This window comes from Odocoileus virginianus, chromosome 26 (assembly GCF_023699985.2).
Source record: "Odocoileus virginianus isolate 20LAN1187 ecotype Illinois chromosome 26, Ovbor_1.2, whole genome shotgun sequence".
Classification (NCBI taxonomy): Eukaryota; Metazoa; Chordata; class Mammalia; order Artiodactyla; family Cervidae; genus Odocoileus; species Odocoileus virginianus.
Window position 1 is genome coordinate 16,776,173 of NC_069699.1, and position 26,208 is coordinate 16,802,380.

General features: G+C 39.4%; 1 protein-coding gene across 8 annotated transcripts in view; it reads right to left on the bottom strand.

Annotated features, from left to right (window-relative positions):
- Positions 1 to 26,208, bottom strand: part of GRM7 (glutamate metabotropic receptor 7) — an 871,847-nt gene that overhangs the window by 300,078 nt on the left and 545,561 nt on the right. For all 8 annotated transcript variants that reach the window (XR_011483650.1, XR_011483651.1, XM_070455619.1 and 5 more), the window contains exon 6: positions 377 to 577. Coding sequence is in view for 6 of the 8 variants with exons in the window: in XM_070455619.1 (XP_070311720.1) it covers positions 377 to 577 (201 nt within the window). In the remaining 2 variants the exon portion in view is untranslated. The remainder of the gene's footprint in view (positions 1 to 376; positions 578 to 26,208) is intronic.

Genomic DNA, 26,208 nt, shown 5'->3' on the forward strand with positions numbered 1-26,208 from the left:
AAGATATTGGAATTCTGAAATATATGTTTAAAAATATACCAGATGATTATGACAAATTTCTATATTGCCAAAAACTTAGATTCCACTAAGTATGTATCACCCAGAGTTGCATAATTGGATGTTCTGGTTATCTGGTTTACCACATGTCAGCATATTAGAATACTGGTAAATATATGAGAACATTAAAATCATACTTGCCATAATGTGACTTCTTAGATTCATAAAGTACTTTGGTATCAATGCTTCACTGTCATTATGAGCAATTGTCAGTTTTACATATAATACTTCAGACACACTAGAGTTGTATAGCATTCTCTATATAAAACATAAACTCCCCATGTCAGTCTGAGGGGGATCAGAGAACACAGAGACTCACCATTGAAATTCACGTTGCGGATGTACTTCAACAGCTTCTTGCCCCCGGCTTGCTCCATCTCTGGACAGACACCCCGGTAGTCAGCACAGAGATCCCTGTTCATGTGGTGCAGGGCGTGAGCCATTGCATACACTGCGTCAATCACAAACTGAACTTTACCCTCCTGCTCATAGCTGGAGTCTTTCCCAATTCTCTCCTGTCCTGCACATGGAAACAAGAAACACACGCAAACATTGGCGTTGAGGAGAATGTTTCAATTTGCATTTACTTTCAACTCTGCTTAAGAAAGCAATGCTTTGAGGAATACAGTCCTGCAGGCCACATATCCGCATTTGGCTACCATGTTTGGTTGCTTTGATGGTTTTCGGTATTTGACTTTGGAGTTCATTACTGGATATTTGTTCATTACTGGAGTTCATTTCTGAAATATCTGACAGATCTCAGAAGCGGCACTTCTAATGATCACAATCACAACCTTTGTAATAAGCCAACATACTTTCCAAAACACAGTGGTCCCAGAGAATCAAGGGATTTATGGGATTAGAAGCTGGGCCACCACATTCAAATCTTCAAAGCTGACTTATTCTAGAAGGGTGATAGACCAAAAAAAAAAAAAAAAGTAAGAGAAAACTAACTAAATACTACGCCTGAAATCACTACCTTCTTCTATACACCTGCCCTTCTTCCTATGTTGTCTGAGGTGTTAGTATTACTGGCAACTCACATGCTCAGACTGGAAACCCTGATGTCTCTATTTTTTTTTTTTTTTTATTCTTTCTTGTCTCTCAGTCCACCCTCCGACATACAAATATCCAACGAATAACCAAAACCTCTTAAAAAGTGAATAGTTTTGGCCACACTACAAATGTCCCATTTATGCTTCCTCATCTCCAATCAGGACACAATGCCAGGTGTCCCTCTGCATTCACTCACTCTTCCATGTTCATATTTCCAAACCACAGAGCTAATCACTGCACCCTCATGCTCAGAATTCTGCAATGGTTCTCCACTGCCTGCAAAATGAAATCCAAATACCTTCCCTTGACAATGGAGGACATTCATCACTTGATTCCTCTCTGCCTACTAACAGTAAGAACCAGCAGTGATTAAGTGCCCTCCACTGTGCTGAAAGCTTTATATACATGATTTTTTATTTTATCCTCACTGTGTGACTTAAATATTATTAGTCCTCATTATACAGATGGGAAAGCTGAGCCTCACAGAAATGAAATCACCTTCCCAAGGTCATGTATGGGATCAGCCATAATAACAACTCACACTTACCAGAACCCAGAAGCAACATTTCTCTGACTTCATTGGCCCTACCTCACCCTTTTCCTATAATTCTCTCTCTCTCTCTCACACACACACACACACACACACACACACACACACGTATATCATAGATTTTGGGAAGATTCCCTGAAGGAGGGTGTGGCAACTAACCCCAGTATTCTTGCCTGGAGAACCCCATGGACAGAGGAGCCTGGCGGGCTACAGTCCATAGGGTTGCAGAGACGGACACTACTGAAGCAACTTAGCATGCAGGCACGCACACAGACGTATCTTGCTCCACACAAGTATGGCTATTTTCCCTGTAAACATCAACTCTAATGTTATCTTTGCCCAACCTCTTTCCTTTGCCAGAAATGTCCCTCCTTGTTTTTGATCATCATAACTTAATTCCCACTCCATGGCATAGTACAATTGTTGCTTATAATTAGCTTCTTGATCACAAAGATCTTCATAAAATGTTTTGAATCTTTATAATAAAATTAATAGTATCACTGCATTTTAATGCTCTACCAGACTTTCCTTTCCTCTTCACACCCATTACATTCCCAGCACTGAACACGGCATTTGTATCTGATAGATTCTAAACAACACTTGTATTAAATTAGTTATTTGTTAAGTACGTGATAATACCAGGAACTCTTTTTAGACCTAACCACAGACTGAGTTTCACTTTCACAGCATTACTGCCCAGACTATTTTCAATGACACATTTGTGTGGGATCAAAACAACAGGGATTCTACAATCCCAGTCCATTCCCCTACAAAACAAAGTGCTCCCCATAGCCACTGTGTTCAACATTATTCGATTTCTTTACTGAGAGACTGTTTCAGAGTATTTAACATAAAGCATAATTTCCAAGGAGGAAGTTCAGAATTTCCCCAAATAATATGAATTCCTATTTTTCCTTTCAGAGCACACATTAGTATCTTATATGGCAGACACTTCTGTGTTTCACATGTACACCATTCAAATACCACCCAACCTTCTGCTCACTGCTCTTCACTGGGTCCAGACCTTTGCCTGTGTTTAGAGCAGGAATCCTTTTTTGGAGAAGATCAGATCTGTCATGAATCCACACTGCTACCTCCAATTCAAAATCTGGACCACAGGGTTTCTGCTTATCTCGACACTCTTACACTTCTCTCTCTTTTTTTTTTTAATGAGGAAAATCCTGGTTCTTAATGACACCATTACAACTATTTATTTCCTGAATTCCGTAATAAACAGGTAACGTTCTTAGAATAATAATCATGCTAACCAACAGTCTAAAAATGTAGTGCAATGTACAGCCTTGGAAAAATGTGTGTTTCTCAGTTATCTGAATATTTTGGTGATTTAGTCTGAGAAAGGCAATTGCTGTGTTCAAGCGTTTTTTGCTAAATATTGGCAAGTTCCCCTCTAATGGGGTTGCACTAATTTGCTCTCCCACTAGCAAAGAGAGTTCATTTCCCAACAACTTGACAACTGAGCATGTCCTCAAACTTGGAGTTCCATCATATAAGTGAGAAATGCTGTAACAGTATATTTTTATTTGCATTTTTCTTACTACAGGGGAAGTTGAATATATTTGCATATAGTTCAAAGCTATTGTATTTATTTTATGCCATCTGTTTTAATTAAAATTAGTAATTTTCTTCTGTTTTAAAAACAGTTTTATTAATATAGTATATTCATTCCTTCAGATTAAGTTGCAAATATTTTTCCTAGTTTGTCATTTTTCTTTTACTCACTTTAGGTATTTTCTGCATGAAATTATATTTTATAAAAACACTTTTTAAAAAAAAATCTATTTTCTTGTTACTGCCTCTGGATTTTCAATCATAGCTGGAAAAAATGCCTCATTCCCAAAGTATAGAATGCTTTTTATCCATGCTTTCTTCTAGCACTGATATAATTTTATTTTTTAAACTTAGGTGTCTCATCCACCTGGAATATATTCTGGTGTGCAATGTGAAGAATTAAAATTTTATCTTTTTTCATATAACTATCTAGTTGTTGTAACATACATCAGTTCATCTTTTGTCACTGATACGAAGTGCATCCTTTATTATATACTGTTTCCATGTATAATTAGATGTATTTCTGGATTTTTAAAATTTATTTCACTGTTGTTTATTCATGAGCCAACACTACAGTTTCAGTTCTAAAGTCTTTATAACATATTTTAATAACTGGTAGATTTAACCTCTCTTTCGCTATAACTATTATTTCTCCCCCTCCCCAAATGTTCTGGTAGTTCTTGTTTATGTACTCAAATGAGTTTTACTAACTACTTACCTATCTTGAGAAGAGAAAAAAAATGGTATTACATTTACTGGGTTTACATTGTATTTATATATGTTCTAGCACTTCACTTAGCTCAACAAAAGTCTCTACAAAGGTAAGAATGCCCATTTGTGTCTTTCCATTTGCTCCTCTATTTTTGTTTCCTTTAATAGTGCTTTAAAATTTTTCTCAGGAGAGTTTTGAGTGTTTTGTGGAAAGTTAGCATTTGGTATTTTACTTAGTTTTGCAATTATAAATATGGTTTTCTTTGCTAAGTACTTCCACTGGTTTAAGGTTGCATAACAAAAAATTTATTCTTTGTTTTGTTGTGGTTGTTTATTATTTTCCAACTTTCTATCATGAAAAAATTTAAACGTAGAGCAAGGATGAAAGAATTTTACAGTCAACTCACTAGGTTCTCACATTAACATTTTACTATACTTACGGTTATAAGGCGATTCATTTTCTAATATTACTTTTATAACCTGCTACTTTACAAATTTCTCTTATTTTTTATAGTACTTAAAAAAGGCAATCTTGAAGGTGTTACGACCATTATAAAATATACATTATGAAACAGGTTCAGACTAGTAATTCAAGACAGCAGTTTTTCAACTACTTTTATAAAGATATTCACATCAGATGGAATGCCTTGAAAAATAATTGCAGTATTTTAAATGATGAAATACTTTATTATGTGTGAAACACTATAGGCTTTATCTCTCTTTTGAACAGTCAGTCACCAGAAAGATATATTAGCTTATTAAAGGCTGTGAGGAAAAGGTGTACATTTGTCTTTGGGGCCACTAGGACTTGAAGAGTGTAGCCTCATAATGAAACTGTGTACAAGCCCCTGTGTCCTTATCTTCTTAAGCAAAATGCTAACTGAAGAGTTAATGTTTGGGAAATGTGAAGATGTAGAAACAAAGAATTGCTGTTGTCTGGAGAACTGGTAAGAATGTAGACTATAAATCTGCCACATAACACAATCACTGAAACCCCAGTTACCCCAAAGAAATAGACACAGGCCTGACACATAGTCCTAAACTGTTTTTACAGGAAGCAGACACCCTCCAGGTGAAAACTGCTGGCCACAAGTACATAGACCCTAGACGGTTGATACCAGAAGGACGAGGATGCTTGAAACTTCACCTTGATGCCAACCAGTCAGAGAATGATCCTCTAGCTGATCACGCCCTGCTTCTTGAACACTATAAAACTCCTCACAATCCTCTCAATGGTGAGGGCATTACCTGCTGTGGCCCCTCTGCCTGCAAAGCAATTAAAGCTACTTTTTCCTATTTCACCCAAATCTCTGTCTCTGCATTTCTGTTCAGTACCAGTGATCAGAGGCTGAGTTTCGGCAATAATATCAAGAAAATCAGAACCGGCAAGTTCATTAACAACAAAATGCCACCTTTATTTCCCCTACTGCGGTAAATGCAACTGTGCGCCAAGTTCAGAGTCTCTGGTTATTCATCTGCCACCCTACCCCTCCTCCCCAACTGAGATCTGGTATCTTCCGGTACCAGCGGCCACTGCCGGAGGACGGGCTTCTGGACCTTTCCTGAGCCTCACTGACTCAATGCTCATTTATCTCAGGCAAGTCAATTTCCTCCTCAGCAAGCACGGATTTAGGAACAGGCCAGGGTTACAATTCTACATGATGAGATGTAAGAAAAGAGTTTATTGGTTCCACATATAAAATAATAAAAATGAACTTATTTACAAAACAAAAATCAACCCATAGACACAGATAACAAATTTATGGTTACCAAAGGGGAAAGTCAGGTGGGGGTAAATGAGGAGTTTGGGATTAAGTGACACACATTACCGTATATAAAATAAGTAAAAAACAAGGACCTACCGTAGAGTACAATTATATATATGTATAACTGAACTGCCTGCTCTACACGTGAAAATAACACAAAATTGTCAATCAACTATATGTCCATTAAAATGTTAAGTATATAGGGGAATTCCTGAGAAAGTTCATTTGCTGTCAAAGAGAGATGGAACTCAATTGTATCAAACATTTCACACACCCCCAACACATACACATATACAGAAATGCACATATATGCGCACACACATTCTGCAACTTCTCTGGTCATTTTGTGGTCCTGAGCCAATTACCCAGCATACAAATAACAGCAGAATAAAAATGGGGTAATGATGTGCAAATACTACTGAGCTATGAGTTAGCCAAGCCAAGAAATACCCTACATTTTTTTTTCTAAGTGACACATTCAGTAGCTTCTCCATTTAACTAAAGCTTGATACTCAATGTTTCCCAGGCTTATTTGAACACTGCACTTCTTATTCATGTAACATTTTACAGTGTAAGTATGCTTTCTCCCCAACAAAAGTGCAAAGAAGGGTAGTTTCAAGAAATATTTTTAACAATGTAGATTAAAATAGAAAAAAAAGAAAGCATTTTCAATCAGTTCACAGTTAACACCTCATTCTTTCAGGCTTTCTGATGAACTGAGATGTCGTTATATTCTTTTCTTGAATGAAGTTCATCCTTTTCATCACATTTCCCAGGAAAGGGTTTGAGGTTTATATAAAATGAGGAGAACTCGAAAGCATTATTTTTTTTTTATTTCCCCAGCATGCAAAGAAGCTTTCCTTTTAAAATCTCCTGATTTTCTGATGTATTTTTATTTTTACCCAAATAGTCCAGTATTTATCTTTAAATGCACACTCTTGTAAGCTTTTGTTGAATAAACTGTCAGCTGCTCTACACAAACTCTCTCACAACCAGAATTTCTAGTGTTTGTTCTGCTATCAAGGTCTTCTCTCTTTAAAATACCTGCTTATTTTGCCAATTTTAATATACTATTTTCTCAGAATATATGCCTTAGGTAATCTGCAAGAGCAAACTATTAGGGAGAAAAAAAAGAATAGAAAATTTAAGAAGTTATGGATCTGAAATTATTAATAGAAACAATCCTATTGCAGAATTAAACTAAAAGAGGGGTTTGGGCTTAAGCAGGAAACAAACCAAAGATACTTGCTAGTGTGAACTGAGAAACCTACCAAAAAGCAGATATGAACAACTGGCCGAGTGTTTATCCTATGTTTCTAGGGGATGCATAAATTATAATTTGTATTTTGATTTCACATATTAATTGCAGTTATTTACATCAGGAAGACCTCTTGGAAGTAGACATGCTCATGCAGACTGCGCTTCTAAACCCTGCACAATACATTTTATTGTATTGTATTGTATTTTATTGTATTCATTTAAAATGAATACATTTTATTGACTGTAAAGCCACAAACTTAAAAATTTCTTGAGGCTAAAGTCCTGAGTGATACTGTATATAATTAACTAAAATACTAATGCTTGGGTAGTTTGCAAATGATAAATGCTTTAACAAAAACAGGAACAGGATATGTCACAGAGAGAGTCACATCATATTCAAGTGGTGACAGAACTGCTAGATGCTGGGTAAAGAGGATGTAGGGAAAGCAGGGTGGCTATCCTGGAGCACTAGAAAATGTTGCATGTTCTCAAAATACTACAGTGACCAGGCAAGCCTTATGAAAATGCTACTGCATTCCCTCCCATAATTTAAAAATATGTAAATAACGACCTCAGAGAGATTTTCTTTTTTCTCTCTCATGGGTACAGCTTTCTCTGTATAAGATGAATGCCAATGGTAAAATAAAACTCGTATGCAAATTTGTTTCGTGGTTTTTTGTTTTTTTTTTCAACAGTGACCACCCCCCTTTTCATATCATCTGGTAACAAATCATGCCAAGAAACACCAGTAGAAGAAAAGTCAGAAGTTCTGGATTGAGACCAAAGGCCTTCACTGCCACTGTGCCTCTGCTTGGAGCTGAGGCTAAGTAAGAACTGAATGAATCAAGCAACTTGTGCAAAAGAACAATGGTGGTTTTTGTCAGTGCAATAGGCAGTCTGCACTTACTATGCTCTTCCTGGGCAACAGTTCTGTGCTAAGCACTTTTCACAGTCTCATGCTAAAATGTCCCAACGCTTCCGTGGGTACCATTTCCTATCCCTCTGTTACTTCATTTAGAGACCATTCACCAAATGGTCCCGTCCATAGCTGCACGTGGAAAAGCAATGAACCTGGAGCTTTCCCTTTGTTTCTATTTCCAACTTGAGTTTGGAGCCACAAATATTCTCAAAGTTCATGCTGGCCCTGAGTTTTACATCCTCATACTCCAATGAATGTTTCACTTGAGTTTCCTGAAAGGAGAAAATGGACAGTTTGTCAACCACCATCATAGTTTCCCCTGACCTTTTCTTGAGTGGAAAAGTTAATGCCCAGAGAAATTGCCAAAAAGCTGGCAGAGAACAGCAACAAAAGAACACAATAAAATAGCTGATCCTCCACCTTCGATGACTAAAGTGTGACTCAAACCACGAACATTATCATGTTCTGCAGTGAACTCAGCGAGTACCCTGCTATAGATTCAAAAACAACTCTAGGAAAAGAATAAAAGAATGACCACAAACCCTCATTTCTTACCATTTTCCATGGAGAATGCTTCCCAGAAGACCACTTAATTGGCACAGCTGGTTTTTCTCTGCACTTTCATTTTTGATTTCAAGATGGGTACAGGCAATGATGCATGCAATGAGTCAACATATTGGGGCATGGGTAGGTTTTATACAATGCATCAGTTCAGTTGAGCTCAGTCGCTCAGTCGTGTCTGACTCTTTGCGACCCCATGAATCGCAGCATGCCAGGCCTCCCTGTCCATCATCAACTCCTGGAATTTACTCAAACTCATGCCCATTGAGTCGGTGATGCCATCCAGCCATCTCATCCTCTGTCATCCCCTTCTCCTCCTGCCCCCAATCCCTCCCAGCATCAGGGTCTTTTCCAATGAGTCACCTCTTTGCATGAGGTGGCCAAAGTACTGGAGTTTCAACTTCAGCATCAGTCCTTCCAATGAACACTCAGGACTGATCTCCTCTAGAATGGACTGGTTGGATCTCCATCCAGGGACTCTCAAGAGTCTTCTCCAACACCATAGTTCAAAAGCATCAATTTTTTGGTGCTCAGCTTTCTTCACAGTCCAACTCTCACATCCATACATGACCACTGGAAAAACCATAGCCTTGACCAGACGGACCTTTGTTGACAAAGTAATGTCTCTGCTTTTTAATATGCTGTCTAGGTTGGTCATAACTTTCCTTCCAAGGAGTTGGCGTCTTTTAATTTCATGGCTGCAGTCACCATCTGCAGTGATTTTGGAGCCCCCCAAAATAAAGTCTGACACTGTTCCCACTGTCTCTCCACAAGGTACCAACTTGGAAGGAACTATAGTTCAGACCCAAGTTTCACACACCCTCAATGTGTAGAAGGTGTTCTGAGAGACTCAACCAAGGACTTTATTTCTAAGACAAGTCCGTTGTAGGTACCACCAGCAAAGTGAGCCCAGGGAAGACCAGTGCTTCTGAAACTCACACAAGAAACCTTGATATACCAAACAAGAAGATGGGGTTTCTCAAAGGGCATGGAGTCAGTCTCCACTTCTCACCTAGCTTTCCTCTCTTCTGATTTCTTAGGCTGAATTTCTGTCTATACAGGTCAGGCTGCTTCTTGTACAAACAGTAAACTTATCGGTGAAACAATCTTTCTGGCAATGGCTACAAGAGTAAGAAAAGACACTTATATAGGTGCCTTGTCTCCTAACTGACCCCTCAGCAGGAACCCCTTCATTAATGACATTCTAATTCTCTGAAATTCTGTTTATGCCATTCCAAGATTTATATTTAGGTTGAACTTCCAGAATACTAGTCAATTTATTAAAAATTTATTTAAACATCAGGTGAAATACTGGGTCTCTATCATCATCACCAATAACTACTGAAACTCTGAGGCGGCAGGCTGATGAGAACTTTAGAGACAATAGGTCAGGGGGGATGACACTGGAACCATGGCTAATCTTTCCCTTTCCTCTCCTTCTCCTCTTCCTTCTCCTCCAGCACCCTCTTTCTTTGTCTGCTTTAGAAATTATAAGTTATTTGCCTTAATTTAGACAATGACATTGTATTTGTGAGTTGCATGAGAGTATACAAAAAATAAATAAATTTTCAGAGTAAAAATTAAACATCAATTTAGCTTCTTTGCCCCCAGTATTTGTTCCTCCCTAAATAGAAACATTTTCATTTCTGATCTTAACATCTCGCAAAATTAAAGGCAGATATCTGTCTTTGGATATGAGGCAATAGTAAATGTACAGTATCAACTGGTAAATGTTCTGTTAAATCAATAAACAGATTCCCACACAAAGAAAGGGGAAAAAAAAGTGGGGTGGGGGAGTAGGGAGGAAGGAAAGAAAGGAAGGAGAAGAAAAAGTATGAAAGAAAGAAAGAAGAAATAAAAAGAAAAGGAGAGGAGAGGAAAATAAAGAGAAAGAACAGCATGAACCCTGACCAAGCTTTTGGATGTATTAACTAATTTACAGGAAGTACAGAAAATAAACATGTAAGTCAACATTACAGAGATGAAAGCAAAATCGAAATGTAAGAAATTCTACAAAAATAGTAAATAATCTCTTTTTTTTCAACAGTAAATTGCAAAAGTTAGAAAAAAAGAGTGGAAAAAACATTTTAAAAATTTTAAGAAGACTTCAAGATAAAAGAGAGAGCCAACGGGATGATTGTGGGGAACTACTGTGTGTATTTGTGTGTTATATTGAGTATCTCTTAGAAAACATACTGAAGTATTAAAAACAATATAAATGTCTGGGTTTACTTTGAAATGGCCAGAGGCAAGAGAAAAACATGTGAACATAAACTGGCTGTATATTGACTGTTGTTGAGGTTCTGTGATGAATACATGGGGATTTACTGCAGCATTCCCTCTGCTTTTTGTGTTTATTTGAAAGATCACATGATATTTACAAAAATAACAAGAGGAAGAGAGAAAAACAGAGAGACTAGGAAAAGGAGAAACAGAAGCGAAGGAGGAGGAAAGGGGGAGATGGGGGTAAGGAAGAGGAAGACAAGGAGGGAAAAGAGGAGAGTGGATAAGGAGATGGGAAGAAGAGGAGGAGGAGGAAAAGGAAGACAATTGGGTTGAAGAAAAGAGGAAACAGGGAGAAAACCGAGGAGGTGAAGTCAGCTGCCTGGAATTACATGCCAGACACCCACTAGAGCTAAGGGACAGACGTGAACACAAAACCCTCTCCCGCTCTCCCTGCTCACAGCTCCACTCCGAGGTTTCTGCTGAAATGCAGAGCTTCCAGCTCACACCGCAGGGCTTAGAGTGTGACTCTGCTCCCCAGGTATGTAGGGAGGAGCACACACAACCTGCCTGCCAGCGCAGGAGACCTAAGAGACGCAGGTGCGATCCCTGAGTCGGGAAGATCCCCTGGAGGAGGGCACAGCAGCCCACTCCAGTATTCTTGCCTGGAGAATCCCATGGATGGAGGAGCCGGGCAGGCTACAGTCCATGGAGTCACAAGGAGGTGGACACGACTGAAGCGACTTAGCACACACGTATGCACACACAGTACAGATACAAGCAGGGTCACCTGACTCCTAGGGTCCAAAGTCATTTCCTGAAGCAAGGTGAGCATGCTGTGGGGATGGAATGATTTCATCTCACTGGCACAATGCCTCTCTGCCTTGTGAGATGCAGAGAAAGGGCATAAGGGAATAGATCCCACTGGGGGGTTTGAAAGGACTTGCAGGGATCATCAGTCCAATGAAAGTATAAATAAAAAGAAAGAGCCATGGCTTTTGAGCCATTTGAGTTCCATATCCAGTGTTGGTGACTATAAATAAAAAGGAAAAATGTATATATGTATGTGGAACTCCCCAGAAGCAAGTCTGGTTTCTAAGCATTGTTATATACCCAGAACTCCAAAAAAGGGGCTGGGGGTATAGTGGGCATCCAGAAAGGAGGAAAGGGTGAGTCAGTATAGTGGAAAGGAAAGTGAAATAATAAGCAAGTAACCTTTGTAAAAAGGTAGAAAACAAAGATTGTAATCATTTACCATGGATAGTCAATGACTGAGAAGGAATACCTAATTTAGGTGAGCAGATGACTGCAGACAAAGATGGTGGGAAAACAGCAGGTCACTGAACCCTGATATTTGGGATCTTTTTCTTAAACAGGGTTCTTAGTTAAAGACTCTACTTATCACTGTTCTCACTGGTTTCAATTAAGTTATTCAAGTGGCCATGATAAAAAAAAATACTGAGTTAGCTCTTTTTTCAAGGCAAGATTGATTTTACACTAAGCTATATACATATGTACACATACCTTGTAATATATTCTATTGACCATTTAATCATTATCATTCAGAAATGAAATAGATAGGTTTCTTCCTACTGAACCCTAACAACATTCATAACAGAAGTAAAGTCGATACAATTCTCAACTTGGCAGTTCTCAGCTTCTCAGACAAAGGCTCTGAGCTTCTAAGAATATCACATGTCATCTGTAATTAAAAAACAAATATAGAACTGCTAAACTGGTAAGGAAAAAAAATCTTAACCAAGTAATAACCAGAAACCTGAAACTGACAGTTCAACAGCCAGAACACATGGGGTGATTTGGCTGAGGCGCAACTAGCTGCATATCCATGCTACGGTGGAAGGGACTTAAGTCGTGCTGGATGACACCCCTCCGTAGGCCAAGGAAGAGGAGGTTCTTGATGTAAAGTCTAGAAATCCAGGCTTAGTTTAAAATGCATGTAGCCAGTATGATTTAATGAGAAAAAAAGTCCTTCAGAAACTCAATATTTTGAAACCAATGCGACGGTACTTCCATCTCTCCTGTCTTCAGACCAACCATGGCAAGAGTGAGGAACATGGAGGCTGATATCAGACATATCTGGGTTGAAATTCTGCCTCTGCAGGCGTTGTATCCATGACTAACGCATAGTTATATAACTCTTTATCAGACTACTTTACAAAGTTCAAGTTGTCTGGTATTCATAGAGAGTACTGCAATGGAAAACAATAGCTAACATTGATTATTTTTATTCTCCAAAAACTATTCTAAGCACTCTACATGCATTATCTCTTTTAATTCTGACTCTCAGTTCAAACTGTGATATTTCTAATGGTGATACATTCCGAATATAGTGAAACACTGGGTCATAAATGAACTGTTTAATCAATTTGGACAAATGTGAAGCCCTACACAGAATGTTTTCATCACTCAAGAAAGTTACCCTGTGTCCCTTCACAATTAACCCTTCTCCCTCCACCATAAAGAAACCATTGCCCTGTAACCTCATTTTGCCTATACTAGAATTTCATATAAAGACCATACAATATGCATTTTTCTCTCTGCTTTCTCTCACTTAGAATAATACTTTTGATATTTATTCAGTTTCTGGCATGTATCAAAAACTCATTCTTTTTATTGCTAAGTATGGTTATACTGAATGGACATATTAGAGTTTAATTATCCATTTTCCTTTGGATGGACATCTGGGCTATCTCTAGCTTGGGGCTTGTTAAGCCCCATGGAGGGTCTGAGAGTTTATTCTATGTGTAAGAGTTTAGCCTGCTACAGTTGTGTGGACACTGGTTGAAGACGTGAGGCACCTGGTTCAGAGCTAGGTATAGTAAGATCCCCTGGAGGAGGGCACAGCAGCCCACTCCAGTATCCTTGCCTGGAGAATCCCATGGATGGAGGAGCCGGGCAGGCTACAGTCCATGGAGTCACAAGGAGGTGGACACGACTGAAGCGACTTAGCACACACATGCACACACAGTACAGACACAAGCAGGGTCACCTGACTCCTAGGGTCCAAAGTCATTTCCTGAAGCAAGGTGAGCATGCTGTGTGTGCTCAGAGTTCCCTCCTTACCACTCCCCCCACCTCAAGTCCAAGGTGTGACAAAGCACAGTCCAGGTACATGCTGTGTGTACAATGAGCTTATAGTAACACTTTCAAACTCTGAGCTTAGAGAGTCTGAATCTTTTATAAAGGTCTTCAAGAAAAGCTACCTGACCTTTTTTTCCAGAGGGAGATATTATCTTCATATACTGACTAGTAAACAAACCATCCCTATGCTTCTTGATGATACGCTATCTGTATCTTCCAAGGCCATTTGCTATATAAAAATATCTTGGAAAGATAATCAGTTCCTCTGCCCTCAGTATAGCAAAGGACACCAATAGAGAATTGTCCCCCAAAAGGTCAACTAAGAATAAAGCTTCTGTGAAAATTTCAGCACAAGAGGTTTGTGGCTATATGTTGTGACTGTTCTTGAGTAAATATTTAGAGATATTTAGGAATAAGTGTTGCTATATTAGAAGCTCATGAATGTTTAACATTTAAAGGCATCATCAGGTTCTAAAGAACTTATATCACTGTATTTTAATCGCAATGCAGGCTGCTCGATATCTTCTCTGACATTTGATGCTATCAGTCTTTTCCATGTTATCTATGTGAATTAGAACCTCATTGTGGTTTAAAGCATTTCTAATGAGTAATGATGAACTTCAATCTTTATATGCCACTGACCATCTGTATTAGACATGATAGTTTCATGTTCTAAGTGTCTTAGAAGTTCAGCATCCCAGGCCATGCAGATTCTCTATCAGAGTAGTACAACAGTCCTAGAGAGCACAGGGTTAATTCCTGAAATATGGTTAAATGGTATTATTTAAGGAGGAGGTGTAGCCAAAATGCTTACGTAAGAAGACCCTGAACTCACTTCTTCCCATAAGCACACTAAAATGATAGCTATTTACAGAACAATTATCAATAAGAACAATCTGAAGATTAGCAGAAAATATTTTCTACAACTAAAGATATAAAGAAGGAATCACAATGAGACAGGTAGTAGGGGTGGAGACAATAAGTGGGGTTAAGACACACATCCATCGGGTGGCAGCCTACAAATGGGAGGATAATCATAATTGCCTGCCTTGCTACAGTCCATGGGCTTGCAAACGGTCAGACACGGCTGAGCGGCTGAACAACAACAAATCGTAACTGCAGAAAATTTTCACAAGGAGTAATAGGTCTGAGCCCCACATTGAGCGCCCCAGCCCAGGGGTCCTACTCCAGAAGGAAAAGCAAAAGCCCCCAGGGCATATGGCTCTGAAGTTCTACGGAACTGGTGTATGGGAAAGCCAGAGGGCTACAGGAAACAAAGACTCTGCTCTCCAAGGGCGTGCACACAAGCTCACACACTCCACAACCCTGTACAGACACAGTAACTTGAATGGAGCCTTGGTCAGAACCACTTGCTGATTTTGGAAAGCCTCCTAGAGAGACAGGAGGTAAATGCAACTCTCCCAGGGATACACATGTTAGCAGGAGCCACTTTGGGCAGATCATTTTACCAAGAGGACACTGCTGCTGCAAGGGGCATTTGGAATCCTAGTCTCTAACCTATTAGTGCTGGGGGATTACTTGTCTAGCAGCTAGTAGATACCAGTCCTGGAATTCCTTGGACCAAGCAACCAGCAGTGTGGGGATCTGGCCCCACTAACCAGCGGGCCAACACCAGCCCCAGGACCCCAGCTCTCACAGCTAGCCACCCTGGGACCCAGGCCACCAATGGCCTGCACCAGCCTGGGATCCCTGCACACAGTCCACTGCACTGGGGCCCAGCAGGGCAGTAGTCTCCACATGAAGCAGTTCCTGACAGCCGACCAGGTCAGGTCAGCCCTGCCCACCAGCATACTAATGGTAGCCAGCTCTTCCACAACAGAGGGGCCACCCAGTCTATACAATGGGCACTCTGAGATCTCTGGTGACTGGAGGGGAGAGTGAAACTGGATCCTAAAGAACATCTCCTACATGAGGCAACCTAGCCTTCCATCGAAAACGTCTAGAAAAACAGCCACAAACAAAACTCAGTAGGTAGAGGGAAACTATAAAACTGTTTTGCACAGTGAAGGGAACTATTAAAAAAAAGGCCACCTACCGAATGAAGGAAAAATATATTTTCAAATAATATGCCCGATAAGGGGTTAATATTTTTAAAAAACCTCATACAATTCATCAAAAACAAACAACCTGATTAAAAAATTGGCAGAAGACCCGAATAGATATTATTCCATAAAGACATACAGATGGTCAATAGAATCATGAAAAGATGCTCAACTTGGCTAATCACAAGCATAAGGAATGATCACCTCATTATGTTTATTATCAACACCTCAGAATGTTTATTATCAAAAGATAACAAATGATAAGTGCTGACAAGGATGTATGGAAAAGGGAATCCTAGTGTAAGGTTGGAAGGAAAGTAAATTGGCACAGCTACTACTATGGATAACAATATGGAGGTTCCTCAAAAATTATTCACCTTGCAATGCAGGGGACATTGGTTCAATCCCTGGTCTGAGAGGACCCCACATGCCAAGGGGCAATGAAGCCTGTGAGACGCAGCTGCTGAGTTCATGTTCCAGAGCCCACGAGCCACAACTAAGCCCACATACCCTAGAGCCCAAGCTCAGCAACAGGAGAAGCCACCACAATGAGAAGCCCACACACCACAACTAGAGCGCAGCCCCTGCTTGCTGCAATTAGAGAAAGCCCATGTGCAGAAATGAAGACCTAGTCAAAAAAATACACACACATACATACACACACACAGAGGACTATTGCATGATCTAGCAATTCCACTTCTGGATACTTTTCTGAAAAAACAAAAGCACTAATTTGAAAACAGATATGTACCCCTCCATGTTCATTGCAGTCTTTTTTTTTTTTTTACAATAGCAAAGATATAGAAGCAAAATAAGTGTCCATCGATAGATGAATGAAAAGATGTGATATATACACATAAAAACAGGCACAGCCACACACAATGGAATACTGTTTAGCCATAAATAAGAATGAAATCTTGCCATCTGCAACAACATGGATAAACCTACAAGATATTATACTAATTGAAATTAGTTAGACAGAGAAAGAAGATTATTATATGATATCCCTTATATGTGGGATCTAAAAACAATTAAAGAAACATTATTAGACAGAAACAGACTCCTAGATACATACCACAAACATGTGGCTGTGAGAGGGGTGGGGGTACTGGGTAAATAGATGAGAGAGATTAAGAGGTATGAACTTCCAATTACAAAATAAATGTTTGTTGGGGGTGAAATCTCTAACATGAGGAATAGAATCAATAACACTGTAATAACTTCATATGGTGACAGATGGTAACTAGAGTTATGATGATCATTTTGTAGAGTATACAGATATCAAATCATTATACACATGGAACTAATATAGTGCTGTAGGTCAATTATAATAATTCAATTTAGGTATATGTATATAATTTGGTTTAAAATTATAATAAACTGCAGCCATTAAATTATACTTTGCAAGACCACAATAACCTCCAAATTCTAAACGTGATCCTTTGCCACTTCATACATCTTTCAAGGAGTCAGTTAGAATGTAAGGTCTCTGTAGTGGTTTCCAAATGAGCTACAAAAAGCAGCTTATAGGTTGTTTAAATCATATTCTCCTAAGGTCATAAACTTTTTACAGGAAAAAGTTATGCGTAGTTTTTGTTTTTGTTTTTTTAACCCTGTTTTTCAATGTAATGTCAATCCTTTCATGCCAGGAGGTGTCACTTCCTTGAGTCATTATTTTCAAGAGTAAAGCAAAATGCTTTGGTTCAAATCCCAATACTGCTAGACACTAGCGAAGTGACTTGGAGGAAACCACTCATCAGACCTTTATGAACTTTGTTTTTATCTTTCCTTTCACTTGACTATAAATATTAGAGCTCTGCCAACTCTGCTGAGTTGTAGGGATGATCAAATGACACAGGAGATACTAAAACAATTTAAAGACTCTAAAGTGCATCTCATAAAAAAGACAAATCAGTACCCAAACAGATGGAAAAAAAAATATTTCACTTTGCAAGTTTTCCAAGAAAGGCCAACCAAAACAGAGGCAATATTTTAGTAGTTTTGCCAGTGGCTAAATAAATCTGTACAGTGCTTAAAAAAAATTTTTTTTAACTACACCTCAATTATTCAAAAATTTTTCTACTCTCAATCTGCAATGATAAAAATAGTATTTTCATCATCTACTATCAATATTATTAAATACACATTTACTATTGCTTGTCTAATGCTTCCTATATGTCAGGCGTTGTACTAAACACTCTTCTTGGACAGGTGACCCTTGAATCATGTGGAGACTAGGGATGCCAACCCTTCATGCAGTTGAAAATCTGCCTGTAGCTTATAGTCAACTCTCTGCATCCATGGTTCCTTGTTATCCTCCCATGCAACCAACCATGCATCGTGTAGTACCATGGTATCTACTGAAAAAAAATCTCCGTATTAGTGGATCTGTGTAGTTCAAACATGTTTTGAGCAAGGGTTAAGCGTACAAGCTCACTTAAAACTCTCCTTAAAACACAAAACTCTATTAAGTTCTTATTATCATTTACATTTTACAAATCAGGAAACAGAGATGCAAGCTCAGAGTGCTAGGCTTCATAGTTATTGAGCTGGCCAAAAAGTTTGTGTTTTTCTGTGACATATTACAGAAAAACCCAAATGAACTTTTTGGCCAATCCAACAGAATGGGGGCAAGAAACACAACTGATTTAAGGTGATTTAGTTTCAAAGTCCTCATTCTTTACTACTCCATTTAATGATTTTTGTAAATTCATCCTCAGAAAGTAATCCAAAAGAAGAAAAGAACAAGAGGTCTTAAGAGATATTTCTGAATGTGTTTTGTATATAGTTGCCAACTTTTCCCAGGCGGCTCTGCTGGTAAAGAATCCACTGTCAATGCAGAAGATGTGAGAGATGTGGGTTCGACCCCTTGGTCGGGAAGATCCCCTGGAGGAGGGCATGGCAATCCACTCCAGTATTCTTGCCTGGAGAATCCCATGGACAGAGGAGCCTGGTGGGCTACAGTCCATGGAGTTGCAAAGAGTCAGACACAACTGAAATACATACACACACCAATTTTGGAAGTGATGTGAGTAAAGATTCAGCAAATTATGGCAAATAAAATCACTTGACTGTTACATGATATTTAAAATAATCAAGAAAACTAACAATAAGTACAGTATTTATGATCCACATTTTTTAAAATTCAAAGTTACCTCAATTTCTTGTCATCATCATGTTAGGATTACAAGACTGTCAGAATTTCTAGTCCTGCCCATGGCTGCATTCCGAGTGTTCTCAAGAACTATAAAGGTCTCTTTCCTACAAATGACAAATCCAGGTCAGGAAGCCCAGCAACATCATCCCAAAGTCTTTCTTTCCATGAATGCTAATGATTGAGACAGAGCCAATGAAACAGAATTCACTATTTTAATAAGAGCTTACACACTCTGGTGTTAACTTCAGAAGAAAGTGAGATATAAGTGAATAGTTAGATATGCTGTCCCCAGAGAAAGGAAGAAAGTTCTTATCGGAACACAAGCCTGGAGTTCATTTCACTGCAATCTTTCTCCGCCAGACAAGTGAGCCACTCTTTCAAGGACAATGGCGTTTCCTTTGTCCAAGTCCTCTCCCTTTTCTATGTGTAGAAAAGTGGCTCAATGCTTTAAAGGCAGACAGACAGAACTCTCTCATTTGGCCAAATTGACAAAAGACAAACCTATGGACCAGAGCTCCTCTCAGACACACCATTTTAGAACAGACACTCGAGAAACAAGCAAAGGAACCCAGAAGCCTGGAGTCACACACAGTGGAGCCACTCCTGGACTCTGAATGCTGGGACGTTATAGCGTATTTACTATGAAGGGTCTCTACCCTGGAGGGCGGCACAGAACGGAAGAAACAAATACTGACAAAAGCCTTTCCAGATGGCCACACCTGGGTTTGGATTCCTTCTGGCTGAATGACCCAGAGCTGGAGGCAGAAGGGAGCTCCGAAGCCTGGGCTGCCACCTCCTGCCGTGTGAGCTTGGGCAAAGAGCTGCACCTTCCCCTGATTCCATTTTCTCATTTATAAAACAGTGAAAAATAAAAACCCTAGCTATTTTAGAGAGTCGCGAGGGTTAAAAGAGTTAATATGTGTTTCACGTTCATCAACTAAAAGTTGAGGATAGGGAAAAGACAGTCTCTTCAGCAAGTGGTTTTGGAAAAGTTGAACAGCCTCATGCAAATCAATGAAGCCAGAAGATACCCTCACACCATGCACAGAAATAAGCTCAAAATGGCTTAAAGACTTAAGTATAAGACATGACACCATAAAACTCCTAGAAGAGAACAGAAGCAAAACATTCTCTGAAATAAGCAGTACCAATGTTTTCTTAGGTCAGTCTCCCAAAGCAAGAGAAATAAAATCAAAATAAACAAATGGAAGCTACTCAAACTTAAAAACTTCTGTACAGAAAAGAAAACCATCAACAAAATGAAAAAAAGCTACAGACTGAGAGAAGATATTTGCAAATGATGCAATCAACAAGGGCTTAATTTACAAAATATACAAACAGATCATACAACTCAATAACAACAACACCACAAACAAAACAGCCCAGCAGGAAAACGGGCAGAAAACCTAAAGCAGATATTTCTCCAAAGACAACATATAGATGGTCCACAGTCACATGAAAAGATGCTCAACACTGTTCATTATTATACAAACGCAAACCAAAATTACAATGAGGTACCATTCCATACCAGTCAGAATGGTCACCATTAAAAAGCCTACAAATAATAAATGTTGGAGAGGGTGTGGGAGGAAAAAGGAATCTTTTTACACTGTTGGAGCGAATGTAAATTTGCACAGCTACCATGGAAAACAGTATAGAGGTTTTTCAAAAAACCAAAAATAGAGCTGCTATATGAACCTACAATCTTATTCCTGGGCATATATCCAGGGAAAACCATAATCTGAAAAGATATATGCATCCCAACATACACTGCAGCACTATATACAATAGCCAAGACCCAGAAGCAACCAAAATTTCCACTGACAGGTGAATGAATAAAGATGTGGGACGTATGCACCATGGAATTACTCAGTCATAAAACAGAACAAAATAATGCCATTAGCAGCAACACGGATGGGCCTAGAGATGAACATACTAGAGGAACTAAGAGAAAGACAAGAAAGACAAGTATAATATGATATTACTTACAAGTGGCATCCAAAATATGACACAAATGAACATTTCTATGAAACTGACATAAACTCACAGACAAAGAGAGCAGACCTGTGGTTGCCAAGGGTGGGGATAGGGAAAAGACGGATTGGGAGTTTGGGATTAGCAGATGCAAATTTAGGACGGATATAAACAGCAAATTCATGAACCATTCCATATTTTTTGGCTTCCCTCAGAGCTCAGTTGGTAAAGAATCCACCTGCAAAGCAGGAGACATCAGTTTAATTCCTGAGTCGGGAAGATGCGCTGGACAAGGGAAAGGCTACCCACTCCAGTATTCTGGCCTGGAGAATTCCATGGACTATGGGGTTGCAAAGAGTCAGACCTGAATGAGCAACTTTCACTTTCACTTTCATAAACAACAAAGTCCTCTTGTACAGCAGAGGGAACTATATTCAATATCCTGTGATAAACCACAATGCAAAATAATATTAGAAAATTATATATATATATATATATACACACACACACACACACACATACAGTGTACATCTGAAACTAACACAATGTTGTAAATCAATTCTACTTCAATAAAAATTTTAATTAAAAAAGTGAGGCTAAAAACGTAATTCCCATTTTGATGATCATTATCATCTATGTCAAGTGCTTGGTCTAGTAGCTGGCATCTGGCAAGCATTCAATAAATATTAGTTACTATATTACTTTTAAAAAGACTCAAAATTAAAATCTTGAGTGTAACACTTGCAAAAAGCTGAAGGTTTTTGTTCATTTAGATTTGTATTCATCTACTTGTTTTTTTTTGGAGGATGAGAGACTGTCATTTAAGTAAGTACCTAATAAGCATTGATTATTTTATAATTTTCACTACTGAAGTTTTAGCCCTAGCTCTAATTTCTTCCTCATAGGATGCAAAATGTAACAATTCTCCATTTATGAGAATAACAATAATTAATGGAGGGAAGGATATGGTCAAAGCTGGGAGGCTGATGCATTCCTTAGGCCTCTGTCTCTGTGATTCTTTTTTCTTTTAAGGCAGGGATGGTTTATATATCATAGTTTATTGAATTTGGGGAATTTCTCATTTTTTTACTTAAAATGGAGCACACGTCAACTCAAATAAAGGCAGATCTTGCAGTTTTCTTTCAGTGTCTTGTAAAAACCAACATCATGGAGTTATGAAACATTTAACATGTGCAGCACAATAAATCCTACAGAGCCCCTGATTCAATCCATTTGCCCAGGTTGATTCTCCAAATGAGAGATTATGTTTCAGTGCTTGAAAGGGGCAGCAAGCTGAGCACCTTCAGGAAAACACAGGCACATACCACCTGCCCCTCCTCTCCCAATCTAAGCAATTGAATTGATAGGTTTTGTGCATTTTTAAGAATGGCAAGTAAAATTAATTCCTCAACACTGACTTATTAAACTTCTACTCTATGCCTGACCTGAGCCGGGTATACAAAAAACCCCCAAAAAACAAAAAAACTTGAGTGTCTGGTGTCACTGAACCTGCACCAGAGTACAGGAAAGAGGTGATCACCACAAACTCACACTAAGGAAGGTGACATCACAAACTGAGGCCAGTGACCTTCAGAAGGAAAGAACGTGGGGAGAAGAGACAGCAAAGAGACTGACTTGATCATGGAGGGGAGCATCAGTGGAGTCTTTCTTACGGGGGTGACACTGAGATGTGAAGTGTGAGTAGGTATTGACTATTCAAGCCTTGTATTGAGGAAAACCAGTTCTAGGCAGACGGAACAGCATGTACAAAGGCCCTGTGGTAGCAAGAATTCAGGAGCATTTACAGAAATAAAGGAAGGTCAGAGCTGCAGCAATAGGAGATGGGGCCCTAGAGACCATGCTCAGAGCTTGTCTTCTTCCTGTGAACAATTATCGACACTGACATGTCTTAAATATCAGCAGGAGCAGGATTAGTTCTGCATGCTAAAAATAGTGCTGATTTAGGTTTGGGGCCCTTCTTGAGATTCAGTAACACTTCTGCAATCTCAAAACTTGTCCAAGGAAAGAGAGAATCTGTTGAAATATAGTCCATGCCTGAGGCATGATTTATGTAGTCAAGTTAACAGCGAGGCTGTCAGACATTTGAAGTCCAATAACTATTTGTCCTAATGATTTTTGTACACTTGTATCCACAGAAGGGGAACCTCTTTGACTTGGCTCTTGGCATAGTTTTCCTTTGATTCTTTGGTGGTTTAAAATTTAATTCTAAAATGTAGCCATTTGTTACAAACTTGCCTGAAACTTGCTTGTGACAGTTGCATTTTTCTCAAATGAAAAAAGCAACAGCATCTTGTAATTCGACATTTCCCTACCATAGTAAATTGCCCATTCCTGCCAGAGCATCAGACCACTTTAGTAGCTCAATTTATAACTGCTACTCTGCTATTGGTATGCTTTTCCTTAAAGGTATTATTCTGTACTTTATATGGTTTCTCATGATTTCAGTCTCCACCATCTGTTTTCATAAGGTGGCAGGACTGTTCGCCCAACTCTAAAAGGACAGAGAGTCCCACCAGGATGAGACACGTTCAGAGAGAACTTTATAGTTCAGGCTGCAATTCCCTGTTGTGCGATTAAGCTGCTTATGAGACAGGACATGTGTATTTGTGTCTTTTTTCTTGGTATAAGCTACTAGCTTTTCATCAACATAACAAAATTTGAGCACAAACCGGAAAGTATCACCCTGCTTTGAGCTCAGGAGAGGAGACAGAAACCAGGTCAACTCACTTCTTCATCATAGCCATTTCTAAGTGAGGCCCAGAGGGATCCATCCAGGATCATGATCAGAGGTGTTCTACTGAAGATCCTTTACGGGCTCTGCGTCAGCAAGTGAGGAAACTGCTGCATTAACAAAACCAGAAATTGATTCCCAAAGGAGAATGTGCCTATTAATGTCCTAAGGGTCTAGGAAGGCAATTAGGCATCAGAGGAGAAAGAGCACAGGGAGATATCAGCTGTATTTATTACATGGTTGATCCCTTTGACCAATGCCTTCCTCATCTGTATTAATGGGAATAATAACCTCGTACAGACAGTCAGGGCTGTGGCAGTGGTTTCTGCCAACTATTTAAGTTGGCAGAACTTAAACACGCTTAAACACCAAGGGTGTTTAAGGTTTCTTGGAGCAATTCTTAACTGCTGTTTTCTAGTTTAACCTCTTATTTCTTTCACTGCACTAATCATAACTTGCAATGATTTTATTCATCTGCTTTTGGTTTTCCACCTGGCTTCTGGACTGGAGTCGAAGCTCCCTGAAGGCAGAGCCTGTATTTGCTTCCAGCTCAGCTGCTCACCCTATGCAGTCACCTGACACGTGTTTGTCAAACGAACGAATGGGGGATAGAACGTGAGAGAAAATGAGTGTGTGTCACCAGTTACTGGGATTATTTTTCTCATTAGCAACTATGTTCTCAGATAGGTCACCCACTTGCTCCAAGGTTCAGTTCTGTTTTAATCTATAAAAGGAGGGTGATGCACATCTTGTTTATTTCACCAGGCTGATGGGGCACTACTCGGGAGGAGAGAAACATATAAACGTATACTGACCTGTGCATAGTACTTTACAAGACTGAGGGTGTTTAACGCCAAGGGAGAAATGAGACTGACTATGAACATTAAAAAGGACAGGGGTTTTCAATCATGGGGGAGATGCTTTTTATAAAAACAAAGCCAAAGGTAACTTTAGTCACCACCACCCACCATCATAATGGCATATAAATCCACTGCACATAAACTATTCCCACCGGGCACCATTCTATCGAATCCTGGCAAGTGAGACCATGTAGCAGGGACTACTGTTGTCCCCATTTTATGGCTGAGGAAACATGGGGCTGAGACAGGTCAGTGACATGTCCATGGACACATGGGAGAGATCTGGGGCTCACACCTGGCACTTGGACTCTTCAGGTCTCAATCACTTTTCATGCATCAATTATTGTAACTATATCAGACAGCTTGAATACTGTGTTTCTACATAATAGAGCTCTGGGCACCAGGAAGGCAAACACACACTATTTGAGGGTGAGGAAATGGGAAGCCTCCCCGTGGGTTCACCAGATACCTCACCAGGTGTGACTGGAAACACTAAAACTAAGTTAGAAGTACCCCTGGACAGTTCTATCTGGATTAATACAAATGGTAGATGTTTATTTTGTGGGCACATTTTTTATTCTCTAGAAAAAATGAGTATGATGCTGCACACATTGTAAAAGCCTAAAATGCTTTTAGTACCAATATTTCTCTTTGGAAGGAGTAAAAGGAGGGGGAAAAAAAAAAAGCTTGCATTACTAGAAATGCCTCCAAAGGAAAACTGTACTCCAGTCTAACTTTCTTGATGATTCTTGATAAGTCATGCAACAGCCCTTTCTTAAACCTACTAGAATGAGTCTAAGCAGCCAATTTATAATACTTCTATTGCTTAGAAGAGGCACTTTGTTTACTAGGACTGTTGCTGAGATGACACCGATGCATTAATTCCCCTCATTTGGGAATTTCTTCTCATTAACTGCATAGCCTGACAGTTTACAAAATGTGGCAAGGCTGTAACTCCAGTTTTTAAAGCCATCACCTATTGAAGCTAATGAGAAAGAAATGACACACAGCTCAAATAATTACCCCTTCTACCATTTATGGAAATGGATCTTGCCTGGATCCCCCTGGGCTTTCAATATGGTGTTCCAGGATCCGCCTGATTTTGCACAGAATTCAACCTGGCTCCGTCCATCCCTTGGTGAGTTGTAGGCCTGAAGTACAATGGTGTGTGCTGGAGAACCCTTTTCATGCTTTGGAGGATCAGCGGCAGAAAGAAGAATCCATTTTTCTGCAGAGTCCATCTACACACGTCTATTTGAGAAGGCTGAAGGCAGCCAGCCTCTACCTTACGCATCCGGTCAAGACTTGGGAAAATGAGCTTTATGAAGTTAGTGCTACACCCGCACTGTTTAGTAAACACAAGGGCCTGGCTTGCCATCCACGACTCCTCTAACTTTGCTTGTATGGATATAGCGCTCTGGCAATATTTTTGCTAAGGTAGGGGCTCAGCAGTAAAGAACCACCTATGATGCAGGGTATGCAGGTTCGATCCCTGGGCCACGGAGATGTCCTGGAGGAGGGCGTGGTAACCCACTTCAGTACTCTTGCCTGGAGTGAGGAGCCTGGCAGTAATATCCTTACATATTCATATGTCATTGTAAGCTCCAAAGCTCTTATTCTTTGCTTTT